This window comes from Megalopta genalis, chromosome 3 (genome assembly GCF_051020955.1).
Source record: "Megalopta genalis isolate 19385.01 chromosome 3, iyMegGena1_principal, whole genome shotgun sequence".
Classification (NCBI taxonomy): domain Eukaryota; kingdom Metazoa; phylum Arthropoda; class Insecta; order Hymenoptera; family Halictidae; genus Megalopta; species Megalopta genalis.
The window spans coordinates 26,740,958-26,760,298 of record NC_135015.1 but is presented as its reverse complement, the minus strand read 5'-3'; the positions used below and the strand labels follow the sequence as shown (position 1 = coordinate 26,760,298).

The 19,341-nt window shown below is 44.4% G+C and overlaps 1 protein-coding gene across 2 annotated transcripts in view; it reads right to left on the bottom strand.

Annotated features, from left to right (window-relative positions):
- Nucleotides 1-19,341, bottom strand: part of LOC117222044 (uncharacterized) — a 192,791-nt gene that overhangs the window by 172,321 nt on the left and 1,129 nt on the right. The window contains exons 1-2 of one of the 2 annotated variants that reach the window (XM_033473502.2): nt 17,719-17,796; nt 8,359-8,935 (exon numbers count right to left, since the gene is read on the bottom strand). In XM_033473502.2, coding sequence (XP_033329393.1) covers nt 8,359-8,413 — 55 coding nt within the window. In that variant the 5' untranslated portion in view covers nt 8,414-8,935; nt 17,719-17,796. Of the gene's footprint in view, nt 1-8,358; nt 8,936-17,718; nt 17,797-19,341 lie in introns of those variants that run through there. The other variant, XM_033473500.2, reaches the window with a different exon arrangement.

Below are 19,341 nucleotides of genomic sequence, written 5' to 3'. Positions count from 1 at the left end.
GATAAATTTTACTGAAGTCTTATGTTATTAAAAAATTGCCAAATATCAGCTCTCGTTTGAACGCTTCGCACGAGTCTCCTTTCTTAAGCGTGTAGAATGTAATTATTGCGCGGAGAAAAAACGCAGATGGGCTTTCGAGGTGTCGTTTTCAAGGCGGAAGGTTCACTCTGCAAGCTCGAGTCGAGAGGAACGTGCAGAAAAATTTGTTCCGGTCTGCGGAGACGTTTAAATTTGGAAAATTAAGAAATCAATAAATCTCTGATACTTGCTCTACTTTGTAACAAAAAGCCGCTCTTGAAAAAAAAGATTTAGAAAATCGAGTCAAAGTGTGTGCAAACGGAGATTCCACTTTTCAAATTGAGCACAGCTAGGATGCCGTACGATTTTTTCCCGCGAAGATATACTCGGATTTTAGTGACCGTGTTAATCTTGCTTCATCCGCTTTCATCGAACTTGCACGCTTTTTCAATTCGTTAAACATGTGCCTGGAAACAAGAGAAAGCAGATTCCGCTGATGGAAGAGCAAATATTCCGGCCTTTAAAATGTACACAGCCGGGAAGCTGTGCGATTTTTTTTCCACAATGTTACAGTTTTTCAAAGGTCAACAATTTTTCTTGATCAAATACACTTTGATCGAGCCCGTACGATTCCTAGTTTACTAAACGTATACAAGCGCAGTAGAAACGGTCAGCTATGATCCGACACGGCACTCGGGGCCAGTACACAGGCGCGGGCGCGTCAGAAAGATTCGTCCAGCACCGAGAATATTATAATTTGCACTTTTCGATTGCTTTCGCGTGCCTGTTGCTGGTCGGAAATTTCGTTTGTCAAATCCGCGACCTAGTTAATAGTTCGAACAAATTCCAGTTCGGCGGCGGTGTTTTGCCGGCGCGGCGGAAACTTGTTTGAACTGTCGCCTCTGACCCGTGACAGATTATGGCTGGGGCACGTGCGTAAATTTTCCTCGTGATTGCTCGAGAGCTCTGATTCGGTCGAGACGGTAATACTTGCGGTCGCGACGGAATGTAAGGGAACCCTTGGAGCACCGTTTACAAGGATCTCACGCAATTACTATCGCGTTTCTCGCCTCTCTCTCTCTCCCTCTCATGTTCCATTCGCGTCGGATCCGTCGTCTGACGGCCGCGTTTCGGTTCAACTATCTCGAACCGTTTCGAATGCCAAGGAATGCGATTAAAGGGAACTGAAAAAACTGCGCGCGGCAATGGCGACACAATGTCCTTGGAATGTCGCTGGCCGGCTAAAAGGAAGCTCGCCGCACTCGAAAATAAATAACTCGGGGTATTTGAATTCTCGGACATAGAATTTCTTTCGGGAACGCGCGGCTTCCACGTTCGCGCCGGCAGAATAGCTCCGATCGTCGTTTAGCTGCGAGAAATTGTCTACTCAATTTTAACGGGCACAGTGGGCCGACATTTATCTCGAAAATATCCGAGGAATGATCTACGAAAATTGACTAAGACCCGCCAAAAGAACAGGATTTTTCCGGCAATTATAAGAGATGGGGAACATTTCTTTTATGTTATAAGAAATCACGAGTTTCGCGAGTGCGAGAGAAAGCAGTCTAGCGGCGATACTAAACAATATATACAAGACAATGTAGATACAAAATAGATATAAAATAGGAATTGTCTGCATCAATTGCTAGAAATTCTAAGCATAGCAAGTTCGTTGCTTTTTCAATCGTTTTAGTGGATTATTGTCAAAATAATAGATAGTAGATATAGATAACGTAATAGATAATTAGTATATATATATATATATATATATATATATATATATAATATTTAATTATCTTATATATAATTATATTATATTGTATTGTAATCTATTGTAATAATAGATAGTTAATCCAAGAAAAAAAAAATATATATATATATATATGTGTTTATATTTAATTATATTATATTATAATTATAATTACAATTATTATAAAATCTAGATAGTAGATGCAAAATAATACATTGACATTTTTTCCAATTCTTTCGGCCTCTCTATTGTTTTAAATCGCAACTACTCGATCTCGTTATAAATGCATAAAATTCTTAGTTCAATGATTGTTGAAAATGAAAATGCGCAAGTAAAGCTTGGTACATGAGAATTCGACCGGATCTGGGTTGCAAGAATCCGCCATTAAGGACCGGAGCTTCTTAATTACTTAAATTCCCAGAATCGCGGGCAAAGCATTTGCAATGATGTGCATTCCGCTCGAATTGTTTTGAAAATATGAAGAACCGTGGAAACGTGGCGGCCGCGCGTAGTCGCGACGCCATTTCGCGCGTACACATCGAGAACTTGTTCGCGCGGACGCCCGACAAAAATTGAATGCAGCGAAAGTTTTGATAAAACGCGTGCACCGTGCCGAAATCCGTTCGTCGCGTTAACCCGATAGGAAAAGTCGAATGCTTTTTGGCGTAACGGTCAAACGACACCGGAAGTCGACAATGCAAGCTCGTATTTCGTGGCCGGGAGGCGCAACGCGCATAAATCCTATGGGCTCCGTAGATAAATTATAGTTTGGTGCATCGGAACGCTGGACGTCTTGGTTTGCAAAGTTCTCTTGGCCTCGGACCAAAACTGTCGCGCAGTTTCGAGTGGCCGGCAAACAGTGTCTTGTGAACCCGAGACCGAATGTGGACAAATATTTCTTCGGCCAAACGAATTGATTAATTGCCCGCTTCGGTTACCTAAACGATTGAACGACGAGTCGCTCGAAATTAAACCGTGGTTCCCGATCGCGCGTTTGCTAGAAAGTGAGCCTCTTGTAAATTGATTCTGAACGTTTTGGGGACACTTTCCTGAACGATGAATAGAGACGGAAGTAATTAAAGAAATTCGAGGCTCGTTTAGGTTTCGTCATCATTAGGGTTCTGCGGGTACTTCAGGTCGGCGGGTACCCGATATTTCGGGTTAAAATCGGGTCGGGTACTTTCTTCGGGTTCGGGTCGGGACCCGAAACTTTTGGGTACCCGAAAAGTTCAGGTCGGATCGGGTTTGCTATTGATCGGGTTGTATCGGGCAGGTTTTGCCATTGATCGGGTTGCGTCGGGTTGGGTTTGCCACTGATCGGGTCGCATCGGGTCGGGACCCGAAACTTTCAGGTACCCGAAGTGATATCGGTTCCCGAAAAATTTCGGGTACTTGAAGTCATATCGGGTCCCGAAAACTTTCGGGTTCCTGAAATTCTAAAATGGGATCAGGAAAGCATACCTAGATATTTCATTAGTTTTTTCTGATTGTGTATTATCTGTTTGAAATTTTTTTTTTTCACGCCAACGTATAGTGGAACATATTGAAATCTAACTACCACTTCTTTAAATGATTTCGGGGCAGTTACCATTGCATTCACCAGTTTCCATTCGCGACGATTCAAATTTCATGGCACATAATGGCCAGATATTGGCAATGCTTCCTGTTAATATTCGGATACCTTTTAAAACGCAATAACATTTTTATAAGTGGACTGAACGATTTGAATTTTTTTTAGATGATAGAAGTACTAGTATAGTGGACAATGGCTGTACTACTTTGTCACAATTGTTTTATTACGTGAAGTGACAAAAGTTAATATATCGATGCCTGACTGAAATACTTTTACAAAAACGTAAGTTGCCATTATACATAAACGTTTCAAATAAAGAAGAAAGTATCAGAAATAAAAGTATCAAAGAAACTTCGATTCGATCTAGAACTGCTTTGGCATCCATTTAAGAGGTCTCGGTATCGACAAACAACGCAAAGTACCTAAATTTTCGATACATATCGATACCAGCTATTAAGTACTTTGTCATCGAATTGATTGCATATCGTCAATAATATCGGTATCGATTCCACCGCAACCCGCCCACCAGTAATCGCGACTAATCTGAGCCCTCTGCGCGAATTAAAAGCTCGCAATTAATAATTAAGGTAATTCGACAAAGCGAACCACCATAATAGAACCAACGTCGCGAAATTTCCTAAAATGTTTGCGTTGCTTCGAACAAATCGTATGCGCAGAGAATGAATTCCAATCCGTCGTAGAACCTTGAGAATTGATTTCCGAAAACGCTGCGGAATCCGTGTTCCCAATTACAGTCTAAATATGTGCACGTATTGATTGCCTCCGCGATAGCGTTAATTCTTCCTTTCCTTGCCACTCGCCTTATTTGTTGTCTCGTTAGACGCATGAATATGTATCCGTGCGACGTTCGCGGAATCAGAAGGAAGCGAAATAAATCCAGTAGGTGTCCAAACATCGGCGAGGGCCAATTATTTATTCAAACGCGGGCCGGCCGCCGCGTGCGAGACTTATTCGGCCAATCAGCGCGGCGAATATTCAGCGTGCTGAATCGGTAAAGCGCTAAACGCCCCTGGAATCTTCTAATTGTTTCCTCAATGTCCGTCGGGAAGACCTGATTCTAGTTTCGGGGCTGCTACATTCGTTCCGCGTACGCGCGTTTCTGACAAAATCGAGTGCACTCGGAGCTATTTTAATCGTAAACCTAAAACAATTTTTCTGACTTACAGTATTTCCATTTTATATGGCAAAGTGCATTTTACGCATATGAAATTGTGTCTTGTGGTGACTCGTACAACAATTTTTTATATTTAAACTTTGATAATATGAAAATTATCTTGGAACGTGATGTAACAATTCTCTAGTGGTGCCTCAGAGTCACCACTCGAGTCCAAAGGGATAAAAACAGTAGAAACGTTTGACGAATTGAAAAATGCTGGATGTCTCAGTTTCCCAGTACAAAATAAAGAACAGTTTTATATTGAAATTGATGATCTATACTTTTTATTATGTTTGTCTATCAGCATGTAATATTCTGAAAGAGGTTACAATTTATAGAATCGCATCTCCTTTTCGCAAATTGATCAGTTTTGCTTACAAGATGAAGGAAAATTAAGGAGAATTCACTGTAATCAGCAATTTTTATTGCTGCTTCTTGCCTAAACGGTGTCCAGCATGGCAACATTTTAAGGAAGACCTTTGAATCTTAAAAAATACGTATTTACCTTCCTTCTGAATCATTTGAACAAACTGAAAATAATAGAACACGGATATCCCAGTTTCCGCGCATCTCGCAATTTCCGTGGGCCCGGATAAAAACGTATAAAATAAAGAACAGTTTTATATTGAAATTGATGATCTATACTTTTTATTATGTTCGTCTATCGGCGTGTAATATTCTTAGAGAGGTGTCAATTTATAGAATCGCATCTTCTTTTCGTAAATTGTTCAGTTTTGTTTAGAAACTGAAGGAAAATTAAGGAGAATCAGCAATTTTTATTGCTGCTTCTCGCTTAAATTGTGTCCAGCAAGGCAACATTCAAAGAAAGACCTTTGAATCTGAAAAAATACGTATCTACCTTCCTTCTCGATCATTTGAACAAGCTGAAAATAATAGAACAAGGCGGATGTTTCCGCGCCTGTCCCAATTTCCGTGGTCCCGGCTTAAAAACGTATAAAAAAAGCAACTTTTATACAGAGCATCCTGTAATCGATGCTACAACCAGATACGGACTGAATCTACGTGGAAAAATAAGTCGAAGAAGCCTTTGTTTTCTCGTAAACCGAGTCGAAGGATGCGATAATTCATTCATTTTCATGATCGTAAAAATGCGACGATTTTTCGCCTCGATGCGAGCGTCGAATTAACTCCGAGCTTTCGCGTCGATGCCTCGGTTTTCGCCGTGGTTTTGTCGCGGTTTGCGGAATTAGATGTTAAACTTCGTGTACGGGGGGGTGGGGGGAGGATTGCGTGAAAGTTTCCGGGCAAACAAAGATTACGGTGAACGGCGGCGAGATTCGAGGCACGGCACAAAGTCGCCGTGAACAATCGGGAAGTGGCGGGCTCCGAAAACAAAGGGGATACAAGCTATCCGGAAAATGGACTCGCCATCCGTTGATTGAAAATTTCCAGCCGGCACTCTTTCGGTGGCCGCGGCTCTAGCCCGCGGGTATAAGCGGATTAAGCTCCATCAAAGCAAAATGCGTCGGGGAAAACAGGAAAGAGATCGTCGAACCATGGCCAGAGACAATCCGCGCCATGTGATCCAGCAACGGTTTCAACCGATCCGGTCCCGGGATCAGACTGCAACGATCTTTCGATACCCGATGTCGGCCCGATATTTCCGCAGAGCCATCTTTTTTTCCCTCACAGCGCCCGAAATTTTTCTATTCCGACACAGGCGACACGTTCCGCGCACAGTTCGAAGAGAGCGCCCCGTCCGATTTCCATGCAAATTCGCCGAAAATCTCGTTTGTCGCCGGAATTTTTCGCACATTCGGAATCGCGTCGCATTCGAAATTTATTATTATAGCGTGTGCTTAAATGGTCCCACGAATTGGCAATAAAGCCCGGTGAAAAATCGCATTTTAAATCCGCTTGTATAGCCTGCCTATTGTACATTTTAATTTCACCCCGAGACAGGTTTATATACGCGCGGCGAGAAATTGATAGTTCGCCGGTGTTGTAAAACTGAGCCCGGCGTCCTCCGCGCACCGATCAGATATCCGGCTGATTGAAACAAGCAGCTAGTTCGGGTAATTTTCGATACTCCGCGAGTTTCGAGACCCGCTCGACTCTCCGAGCAAATGTTCCTCGAATCGAACTAACGAGGTTCGGGCTAGATGGAACGGTAACTTCGCGCGGACCAGCGACGAAAACTCCGTCGATTAGGTGCAACAGTACGAAGATGGAAAATCCCGCGCGACAAGCCGAGCGGCCGTACGTGCGCAAACGAACGATCTCGGCGACGATTATTCATCGTTCGTGGCATTTAAAACGGTGTAGCATAATATGGGAGCGGAGTTTTCGGTGCGGCAGAAAGAAATTTGCTCCGCGACCTCCCCGAGGAGTGCTGCAGCCGAGAACTATAGCGGGCCGTCGGGTCTCTCTTCTCGCATCTCGGAGCCGGGATATCTTTTCCCTCTAGCTTCGGAACGATAAAACAAGCGCAGCAACGACGCACGGATTTGTATACAAGACGCGAGGTGAGATATTATACAATTATCTTCGGAATTTTTGAAACGCGGAGCGGGCTGCTTATTTTCTACCGTGGAGAAATGGTGCAGCTTTGATTCGCGGATAACACGATTGCGTGATGACAGCGTGTTATCAGTGGACTGCGGATTTTTATGCGGAATAATTATCGTCGTCGTTAATTGCAAGATACAGAAAATGTATTTGTCCACCTTTTAATATGCAATTACTTTTTTCGAACTGGTTTCATTGACCTTTTTTAGGTGTTAAAGGGACTAGTTAAGGAAACAAAGTTATTGCATTTTAAAGTTGCATCTTTTTTATCTTTAATATATGAATACTTTTTGCCAGGGTGCCATTGGTGAGAATTTCATTCGTTAATTGCAAGATACAGAAAATGTATTCGTCCACCTTTTAATATGCAATTACTTTTTTCGAACTGGTTTCATTGACATTTTTTAGGTGTTAAAGGGACTAGTTAAGGAAACAAAGTTATTGCATTTTAAAGTTGCAGTTTTTTTATCTTTGATATATGAATACTTTTTGCCAGGGTGCCATTGGTGGGAATTTCATTCTTTAACCATCTCAATGAGTTGACAGTGGTACAATAATGTTATCGAATTGCTTAAACGTTCCTGCTATTTTGCCTTCGATCTACTCATTATTGTCATAAACGTATAAAATCCTCAGTATAATTGCCGCAACAGTGGCTTCAGAATTCGTACACATTTAATGCGCTATAGTTAACATTCGAACGTCGGACCCAGACTGGAAGAATTGATATCTGAATATCAAATTTCTGACAACCAATCTCAATTCTCACATGTTTCGACAAAATCTGTAAAGAAACTAACGCCTCTAGAAGGAATACCGTAACAAATATATCGAAAAAAATTGATAAATAATAAGATAAACGATGAACGTAAGTAAATCCATCCCCAGCAAGTAAATTATCCCCAATTTTCCTTCATCTCGTAAACAAAAACGGACAATCGTCGATCGTCGACAATTCTAAAAACGAGATGCAAGGCTCGAATAATCGTATCTCGCCAACCCAAATCGTCCACTTTTGATTACAACGTATGTATTCCCAATAATATTTGATCAGAAAAGTCCGCCGTTCCAGAATTAAACAACGGGAACACCGTTTCGCCGTCGTATTTCGCGCGAGTAAGCAACTCCGCCCGAGATCATTCCTCGCATCCTCCGCGTCGTAAAGATATTAGGCGATGTTAAATGTTTCCAGGACGATGAGGAATGCTCGCGCGCGCGTAAAGAAGACAAGTTGTAAGAGAAGATTTAAGAGGCAAGAAGAATGCGCTGGTTCCCGGAGTCTAGGTAAGTACCGAAAATGACGTTACTCACCGGCGGAAGCGGTGGTGCGGCGGGCAGGGTCGGCTGGAAGGCGGCGCAGTGTCATCGCGATGCACTTAATCCCACTTGGATCACACTGGCGAGTCACTAACACGCGCGAGCACCTAGATCAATCGTCCTTGGCGGCATCGTCGTCTCCTCTAGCAACAATTCCGCTGCGCGATCCCCGTGACCGCGCGGCTTCGTCCGGTCGATTCAATGATTCGAGCGACTCAAGGATTCAACGATTCAGTCGGTCCCGTCGGCTTCCGGATAAACGCTCGGCGACCAAGAGCATGGTCTACTTCGGCCCGGGATAATTGAACGTTCCAGCGGCGGCATCCAGCTCGGTTCTCATCGCGCACAGGATCCGGACCGGCTTCGATCGCGATGGGGAACCGCGGCTCCCGGAAGCCACCCAGCAGATACCATCTACGCGGGCCCCGTCGATTTCCGATGCATCGATTGTTCCCCGTTCCCTCGGCGGCCGCTCGGCTCCGCTCGGCTCTCCGGCTCCTTCACGCCTCGCAGAAGATTCCGCGAATTCTTCGGACGACTTCGCCGTGATCCCGTTGTCCAACCGCTGCCCCTGAGCGACAAAGAATTCCGTGATATCGAAAGTGGAACGGACGGCTGACATGCAAATCAGGGGAACTGGTGGGGGAGGATTAATCGGAATTGCTATGGCGCGGCGTGGCCGGCCGATCGAAGTTTACGGCGCCGGTCGAACCATAAATGTTTGCCTACCCGGCAAGCATAGCAAGCTCCACGCCGGATGGTAAATCTATTATGCGCCTCGAGCTTTACGAATGTCGAAAGTAACTTTGTAGAATCGCGTGATCCGACTTTCCTTTCTCTTCTTTTCTTTTTTTACCGAGAGCTTGCAAATGCTTCGCGCGGATTCAGCTGATCGAGGATCTTTCCTTTGCAAGTTCTATACAGGGTGGACAAGATTTAAGGGGGGCAGCTTTACTTGTTCCGCTGCTGGCGGTTGAATTGGAGATCTTTTTGTGACGAAGTAACATGGTTTAATGAGGCTTTTGAGCTAAGCATGGCTTTCGCGCCCAATTTTTTGGCGGCCCTCTTTTTCCGCAGTTGTCGAGATCACCTTCAGTGTTTTATAGACTGATCTACGATTTTTTTGTACCCATCTTTTAGGAGATGCCGAGACGAATTCGGCAAGCAAGTACAGTCTTTTTTCCGAATGTAAAAATTGTAGGTCCCCCTATAAAAAGCCTCGATAACTCCAACATAATAACTGCAACAAGGTTCAATAAAAAGTTTCGTACAATCGTTTTTAAGCTCTGCTCGAATCCTGTTATTTTAGCTGAGAAAATTTCCACTCCATCCATAGAATAAATTAATCTGGTCCACCCTGTATACCGTCTCGATATTCCCGGACGTCGATCGCTCGTTTAACCCTTTGCGCTGTATCGGCGACTCCGAGGCGCCGTTAAAAATTGTAACGTCGCGTCTTAAAGTAATTTTTCTGATTTTAAATCGAATTTGCTTATATTCAAAGAGCCGTTGAAAGCGTAACTGTTGCACAGATCACGATATTCGATTTCATACGCACGAAGTGCACTGGGTCATAAAAAATGGAAAAACCGAGGGTCGGGAGAACCGTTTTAAATTTTTCGTTAATTCTGCTCCGAGTGCAAGGACAGTATTTAACAATATTTGACGGTGCTCGAGCAGTCCGTGGTACTCGCAGTCAATTTCTACGGAAATCCTCGCATTCCTAAACTGTTAAAAAGTGGCAGGAAAAAATTCGCGCGTCGTCCAGCGAGCAGCGCAAACAAAGCGCAAGAAGAAATTACAGAGACCAATCGCCGGCGGAGTGAAACGCCGAAGGGGTGGTTTCGCCGCGCGCCGGCAGAAAAACGTTCATTGAAACGAAGATTTCGCGGGTTTTACCGCAGCCGATGGATCGGCGGCGCCATTTGTCACGGGACTAATCGACGTCTCGATCTCGCGCGGACCGGCTTCACGCACTCGTCGCGTCCCGTCCCGTCCCGTCGCGTCGCGTCGGCCCGATCAATCCTGGAACCGGATTTCGGCGAGCCGAGAACATCCGTCGGAATTTCTCGCCGGCGTGTAACGATCAGGTATCGCGCCATTTTTCAGCCGGCCCGCGAACTCGACGAAACCGTCGGCGAATAAAAAATAGCCGGGCGCTCGGGCTCGCGCCGAGATAAATCGGGGACAGGGAACAAGAAACGCGGCGGCCTCGGACTGCTCTCGATCGGTTTAATCGTTAATTCGCGGTGTGTTCGCCTCTTCTCCGAATTTTCGGCCCCGGTGAACGAGTGCCGTGTACATTGTTAATTGCCAGCGACCGCTAATTGAAGTTTGCGTGCAGGCGAGCCGGCCCCCGCTGAAATTCGGACGCGTGGTCCCCGATTTTGGTAAGATCGATGGGCGCGCGAGTTTTTAACCGTTTATTGAGCACGACGCTCCAACGGGAATTCTTGGGAGATTTTTTCGTTGGACCGCGTGAAACGTTAACGCAACATTTGCATCGGAAATATGAAATAACGCGAGGACCAAACGCCGTAGAAAAATTAATTAATACTATGATTATTAACCCTTTGGTCTCGATGCCGTTTTAATTCTGAATCCAAAATAGTTTCCGATGACTTATGATATTTCCGTTTCTCATATATATTTATTTTAATATTATATATTTATTATTATTAATAAATAATATAATATAAATAATAATATATTATATATATAACATATATAATATATATAATATATATAAATAATATTATATATTATTGCATATTTATTTTCTCATATGTTTCCGTGACTTATCAGTGTAATTTATGCGTACGAAATTGAGCCTATTTCGTATTACAGTTATACATTTAACAGTTGTTTAACGCGTTCCGTGCTGAGATTTTTTCACTCGACTCTCCATCATCGCCAAGCGACGCTATGACAAAAAATTATTGTATAGATAACAATGAAACAAACTTTTATTATGTAGCTCTCGACTCTGGGTTAATATCTCCAGCACATACATCACCGAGATTTGCGAAAGGCACTTCCTAAATTTTCGTTATGGGCTCTGATAAAAAAAGTTAAAAAACGAGGCTTCCTAATCTATTCTTTTCATTCCAAGCAATAGCTAAATTTAAAAAAAGAAGCCTTTTTACCGATCGTCTAGTAAACTAGTTCCTCTGACATCTAGAAAAGAATTCAAGTCATTTAGTTCAGTGTTCAAAAAGTTATTTAGTTTAGCTCGGTTTTAAAAGGCGTACGAACACTTTTGCGGGCCACTGTACGTCTCGCTGTTACTTTTATAAATCAATATAAAACAGCCGTTTCTCTCGTGCTCCCTAAATCTAGCGATAAACACGTGGTGGTACACGCGCCACGTGTTCGAAATAGACAAACTTGACAATTTAAACCAGGGGTATCAAACTCGCGGCCCGAGATGAGCATTTTTGCGACCCAGTCAATATATCCGACGCAAAGTAAAAATAAAATAGAAATAGTCTCGGCCAATAAAATTTCTCCCCAAATACGAAAGATAGTATGAGAGAAGAGATGTCAAGTATCAGGACGTAAACAATAATTTAACTTTATATATGTGTTTATTACAATGTACTAGTCAAAATAAAAATATTTCTTTCTATGAACATTGATTCTTCTTTTTGCGGCCCACCTAAAGTTAAGCATTGTTTATTTGGCCCAAGTTAGCTTCCGAGTTTGACACCCCTGATTTAAACATTACTTCAGAACGTCGTACAACAATCTCGAGCGGCGCCGCGGACTCGCCGCGCGGGCGCAACGGGTTAATTAATGCCCGCGTGCCCTAAAATTCCGCCGCCTCGTTCTACCGTTTCGTGTTTTATTTTGGTTCGCCCGGTAATCAACCGTGGCGACCCGAAATCGCAGATTCCCGCGGACGACCGAGCCCGCAATTATCTCCCCGCGGTACAAAATCCAGCAGAAATAATTTCGAGCGGGCCGAGATACAGCTATACACCGCGTAATCCAGGAAGTCTAATGCGCGGCCACGGGCCGGGAGAGAGCCGGCGAACCGTTCCCGTTCTTCCCGGTTTTCTTCCGTTTCGGACGCGTCGCAAATGAGTCGTCGTCGCGGCGGGAACCGGCGAAACCGCCGCCCGGGCCCTCCCCCTTGTCATTATCCCGGCTCCTCGAATTCGCCGGTTAATCGCGACTGATACGCCGGCCATCGTGGAAATGATTAGCAGCCGCCGCGCCGCGCGCCGTTAAGGCTCTCCCGCGGTATATTCATAAATCGGCGGTCGGTTTATCGCGGCGCCGTTCCCTCACTTTGTTCGGCGTCCGGTATCACCTCGTAACGACGCCTTAATGAAGTCATAAAATCCCAAGCGAAGTACGTACCACGCCCAATCCCATGCCCTTCCTCCCCGCCCCCCGATTTTATACCGAAGTACCCGCGTCACGGTTTTATAGCAGCAGTCGTCGATTGTGTTCCAGGCACGAAGCATCGACCGATTTCGCGACCGAATGATCCTGTTTCGCCGAGAATCGCATCGAGGGATCGTCGAGGACTGCATTCGCGGGTCTACGGTGCGAGGTAAAAAAAATGATTGCAACGAATCTTCGCCGTTCTGATCGCACGTTTCCTCGATGAACTGTTCCGACGTAGAGTAAGTATTCGAACACCGTTTAAGAAGCAGTAAACTTCTCTGAAACTGAACTAAATGACTCAATTTTGTTTTTTAAATGATAGTTATATATAACTAATAATATAGATATATTATATAATATATGTAATATATCTATATTATTAGTTATATATAACTATCATTTAAAAAACAAAATTGAGTCATTGCCTCGTGGATTAGTTATATATATCTCTATTATTAGTTATATATATAACTAATCCACGAGGCAATAACTGAAATGCTTTTTCTTTATTTTACTCTCACTTGAAATGACGATAGAAGTAACAACAATTCTCGATTTTTTTTGACTTTTTTGTCTGAGCCTGTAAGAAAAATTAAAGAAATGCTTTTCGTATATCTCGGTGACTTTTATGCAGACTGAAAATTTTAGCGAAATTTGTTGACGTTGTTACGTGTCACAAATAATTAAAGATCGCTAAAATAGCAATTTTGGTTTTTAGATGATAGTGGGACAATAACTGAAATGCTCTTTCTTCATTTTGCTTTTGAAATGACGATAAAAGTAACGGAAACTCTCGTTTTTTAACTTTTTAGAGCTTGTGAGTTTGTAAGAAAAATTAAAGAAATGCCTTTCGCATATCTCGGTGACTTTTATGCATACTGAAAATTTTAGCGAAATTGGTTGACGTTGTTACGAGTCACAAATAATTCAAGATTGCTAAAATCGCAATTTTGTCCCGATTTTTTACACTTTCGACCAAAAGCTACGAGAAATCTGCAGTTTTTTCAATCTTTCAACGTCTGCAGCGTGACTCTGGATTAAAAAACTGGGTTAAATTTCGATAAAATTTTCAGCATGCACGCGAGTTACCGAGATCTTGGAAAAGCACTTTCTAAATATTTGTTATAAGCTCGGATAAGAAAGTTAAAGAACGAAACATTTTTTACCTTTTCTTGTTATTCCAAGCAACAGCAAAATTTAAAAAATACATTTCAGTTATTGTCCCGTGGATTAATCCCTCTATCACCTAACAAATAAAAATTCAAGTCATTTAGTTACAGTTAGAAAAAAGTTATTGCAGAAAAGTTCCAGAAAAGTTGCAGAAAAGTTCCAGAAAGGTTCCAGTGAGTTCGAACAATCAAAAAATAGAAGATATTCGGATAAAGGACAGAACCATAAATCTAGAAGCTTTCAAAGACAATTCTGTAGTAAAAATTTAACCAGAAGAATGTTCAAAGTATACCGCAACGTGCTGCACTGTTTCTGAATAATGATTTTTTCACGGTCTTAGAGTAAGCCTACAGGAAATAATATATGCAGTTATTTAATTCTTAAAAGGTTATTTCTGGAAATCACGTATCAAACACGTCGAACTCAACGGGTTAAATATTACAGATAAGTACCATCTACGGGTCATCGATTTCCGCGGCGATAGTTATTTCATATCGTCGTTACAGTGCTACTCGTTTTATGACATTTACGATGATATTTGTCGCCGCGACGACGAAGAGAAAAATGTTCCGTATCGATAAACAAGATACCGGACGCGAGCAAATTTTTATCTCCTGGAAGAGTTCTCTTCGAACTGAAACACCGAAGAATTTCCCTTGAATTTTTCATAACGTGGGGTCGTTTTTTAAAAAAGCTCTGCGGTCCGTGCCTCAAGTAGAACCTATTAAAAGGTTGGCCGGGAACCGAGAAAAGTGACAACGGTCGTACCGCGGTCAGTATTTGAGGCACACGTGTATCGAACCCTCTGCTAGTTTAAGCGAAAAAGAGTGAAACGAGCGAGAGAGAAAGAGAGACAGAGAGAGAGAGAGAGAGAGGAAGAGAGAGAGAGAGAGTGGTGTATCCGTGATTTAAAGAAACGTGTCGATGTTTCTCGTCGTAGACGGCGTCAAAGGAATATCGACAGAGCTCGCCGCGGCCCCGCAGGGGCGTAAATATTTATACGCATTATTTGCACCCCAAACGTAGAAGGGTATCGCAACAATCTCTATCGGATACGGTGGGCCGGATCGCCGTGGACACGGCCGGGAAACTCGAAGCGACGCGAGGCGACGCGCGTCGTCAGGATTTACCGGACCCGGAGCTGTGTCAGGCCACCGGTGCACGCTGCACGGTGCAACGTTCCCGCGCGTACTGCATTTTGAGTGCATCCTCCCTTTCGCGTTTTTTAATAATGTATGCGCCGGCATGCACCAGCGGGCACGAGACGTGCGCGACGCATGCGACGCTAATGCATTCCTCTGACAGGACGACTCGACGCTACCGAAAAGTTCCGTCGCGAACAACGGCCGATCGAGTCCCTTAACGATTTCGCAGTCGATGAAATTCGAGATTCGTCGATTCCTTCGTACGATTACCGGTTAACGATCGTTCTGCGACGTACCAGTATGCTTATTCTTTTTTCACTGCCGGCTAAAAAATAGCGTTTCGAAACACTGGAACATCTAAATGCGTTCGCGAATTATTTTCTTATGATTAGGAGTTATATTATATTGGGTTGGCAACTAAGTAATTGCCGATTTCAGTTATAGATGTCTCTCGCTCCCATTTTTATGATATCCGTAAATGTTATATTATAAAATTATTATTATTATTATTATTATGTTATTTTTTATTATCCGCGAATGTTAGCAACTGGACAAATTGAATGCAGCGGTCAAGGAAAAGCGACCTGAATTGGTCAATCGTAAAGGTGTCATTTTCCAGCAGGACAATGCTAGGCCGCACACGTCTTTGTCCACTCGGCAAAAATTGATGGATATTGGTTGGGAATTGATGTTGCACCCACCATATAGCCCTGATCTCGCGCCATCGGATCACCACTTATTTCGATCCCTGGACAACTCCCTTCGTGGTAAAACTTTTAATGACGATGACGCTGTAAAATCTCACTTAACTCAGTTTTTGGCCGAAAAGGATCAGACTTTCTACGAGCGTGGAATTTTCAAGTTGTCAGAGAGATGGCAAAAGGTCATCGAACAAAATGGAAAATACATTACAGATCAAACTTCATTCCAAGTAAAAAAAAAAATTTTTATTTCATCGAACAAATCGGCAATTACTTAGTTGCCAACCCAATATTGTATATAAAGTACGATTAGAAATTTTTCGATTGCAATGATTTCTCAGAAGGCAAAGAAAATCGATGATTATCGTGTACCCTCTACTTGAATGCTTAAATATTGATGACAAGAGATTAGAATTTGATTTCAATTTTTAACACGTCCAGCGCCGACGAGCGACCACTTCAAATTCCCACAAAGACAGAGCAATTTAATTAACTCAATCGAAGCTAGAAAGTTAAATCTTAAATATTAACACTTAGCCAGCCAAATGGGGAAATCTCCCCGTTTTAAATTGAGTCGCTTGATGACCGAATGGATGATTAATGAAAAATTAAGAATAACTGCTTAATTTTATTAAGATTTGCAATAAGTACGAATGCTGAAGAAGTAATTGATGCCATATAAGTTTGCTTCGTAATTTTTGTTTCATTGAATGAAATATTTTAATTTTATGAAAATTTTCGAGGTTTTTAGCGCGGTCGTGGAAGTGTTAATGACAACAGATTAGAATTTGATTCCAATTTTTAACACATCCAGCGTCGACAATCAACCACTGAAAATCCCTATAAACTCAATGCAATTGAATTAATCGAACCGAAGCTAAAAAGTTTAATTGATCATATCGGATGATTGAAATTAAAACTCTTTCGCATCCGAAATTGGCGAAATTCAGTTCGTTCGAATGTATCGCAATGAAAATGAATGTTTAAAATTCCTACAAAATTAGTGTCACCCATATATGACCGACGCGGCACCCAACGAATTAAAGCACAGAACAACGTCTATCCTCGATAAGTTATTTCTAGAAATTTTCCCGTCGAGTCGTACTCTCGTCAAAATACGGCAAGGTTGTTTTCACGAACATTCTAAACAATCTAAACATTCTACAAACAAACAAATATTCCACGTTGAAAATACGGCGCAGTCTGTTGAACGGTGCCGAAGTTGGCCCCCAAATTTCCAGAAATTCTCCCATCATCCCGACAAGCGATTCGTAAACAATCGTGCGATCGATTATCGATGCTATTTTACAACGACTCGTCGTAAGAACGCGAGCGATCTCGTAGCGGGTCATCGATGCGCCACGAACTTCCTCGACGCGAAAGGATTAGCCCGCGTAATTAGCAAATGCCGTCAACAAATCGCCTCCCCGACGCGACTGGCGATTGCACACCGGCGAGAATTCGCGCGCAGAATAGGCACCACGCTTCCGAAACTTCTCGCGAACAACAGGCGACCCTAGTCGCGTTTGAAAACTTTATTGTTTTCCGAAGGGATCGCGAGGTATCGCGTGGCTGTTGTTCTTTCGCGGCGGCGGCTCACGAATTTCGTTGAAATTCGCAAGAAAAACAGGCAGCCGGTTTCGCAGCGGGCGTGCGTGGGCGGCGAGACGTGGTAGTTTGGCGCCTCATTTGTCGCCTCCAATCACTTCCGCTCGAGGGAACGCATATAACGACCGAGCTCTGCCATTTGAACCGAGCGGAATCAGCCTTTCGATTCACGGGAACGTGCTGCGCCCGCCCGCCCGCGCCCTCCCCGCCCTCCCGCAACCATGCCGGACGCTTTTTCCTCAATAGCTTCTTTCACGAATTTCTGTTTGCCGAATGCTCCGATACCCCTATCTTTATCAAACGGCGGAGCGGCGCACCGGCCGCGAACCACTTACTTTGAAGCAGAAACTTGAAAAACCTCCTCCGCCCCTCAGTCACTTCACTGCGAACGCACCCTCCCTCTCTCTCCCTCTCTCTCTCTCTCTCTCTCTCTCTCGTCCTCTCGTTCGGCGAATATCTCGCGGATTCCCTCTCCCCCCGGCAAATCCGATAACACCGCGTTTCGAGTCACCCTCTGTACTACATGTTCACCGTGTAGCCTCCCTCTCGGGAGAGCTCGTCGAGACCTGAAGAGCGAGAAATTTTCGGCAGGAAAGAAGCCGGAGTTTCCGTCTCTGCGCGCGGTAGCACGAGCCCCGCTCGTTTTAATCGAGTCCCGTCGCGACGCGCCGCGCCGAAATCCACTGAGAAATTTCGTTTGAGCTGCTTCTTTCGCGGTTATTTGCGCGCGTCGCTCGCGAAAAGGAATCGTTAAAAGCCGCCCTCCGCCGGCCGCGAAAATTGCGAAACTGTTAACCGGCTCGTCGAACAGGATGTCCCTTGGCGGAGGCGACGGGATTAGCTTCGAAACGCTCGTCGTTCGCGGCGTCGAGCGTCGCGCCCCGGAATTCGTCGGCCGTTCGGAGCGACAGAGAAACGAGGAGAGCTGGGGCCAATTAATATTTCGAAAGTTCGGTGCTGCGTTCGCGGCCCTTTCGACGGAGAGCTGTTTTCAGCGACACATTGGCGTCGAATGGCGTCCAAAGAATCGCGGTTTCGGCGTTGCCGAGCGATTTAGCACGGAGACGCGAACACAGACTGCCGTAATTCGTGCACCGAACGTTCCGGTTCACGTTCGAGGCCCTCCCCCCTCTCCTCCTCCCCATGACCCAGACGAAACAGATTTGTTGACGCGTTCGTCGAGATAAAACGAAATGAACTCGGAATGGATGCCGCGCGGTCGCAAGAAACGCGGTTCTCGGAATTATCGGCGCGAGACTACCAGCCGCGGAGATAAAACTAATCGACTTTCCGGGGATCGAGGGCTGATTCAGGTCGCGTCGGGACCTACTTAGGCTATCAGTGTGTCGAAATAGGTCGCGGTATCAACGTCATCTAATTTCTACGCTAACGATAACCAGCGAATTGTCTCGGAAACAACGACTGTTCCAGAACGAACAATCCGCGGCGCCGCTTCTTGCAATCGCGCCTAATCCAGCTGCCAAATACCTGTCCAAAGCATCGATTAACGAACCCAGATGACCGGGAAACGATCCTTTTACATCAGAATAACGTATCAAAGACAATCGCGCCCGGCAGGATCACGGATGAAACAAATCATCGCCGATGATTCCGCGAGATCGGATCGAACGCGCGGCGAGAAAGGAGCCGGACCTGGTTTGAAACGAGGATTAGCCCTAGACGATGTCGCCAGAACAGCGAGCAGCAGCGATTCCGGCACGGAAAGGCGGAGACAGACGTTTCGAGAGATCACAGTCTTGCTCGCCTTTTTCGCGCGACGAGCTCTGCGGGGGCCGCAGACGTCTGCGATGAAAGCTCGGCGGAAATGATTTAATTAGGCGCGCGCGTACGCCGCCCTCGGCGGGTAAAGGCAAGGGCGAAGGCTAGGGCGAAGGCGAAGGCGAAGGCAAAGGCAAAGGCAGCGGCCGAGCCGTGGCGGCTTGGACGAGGAGGGTTGC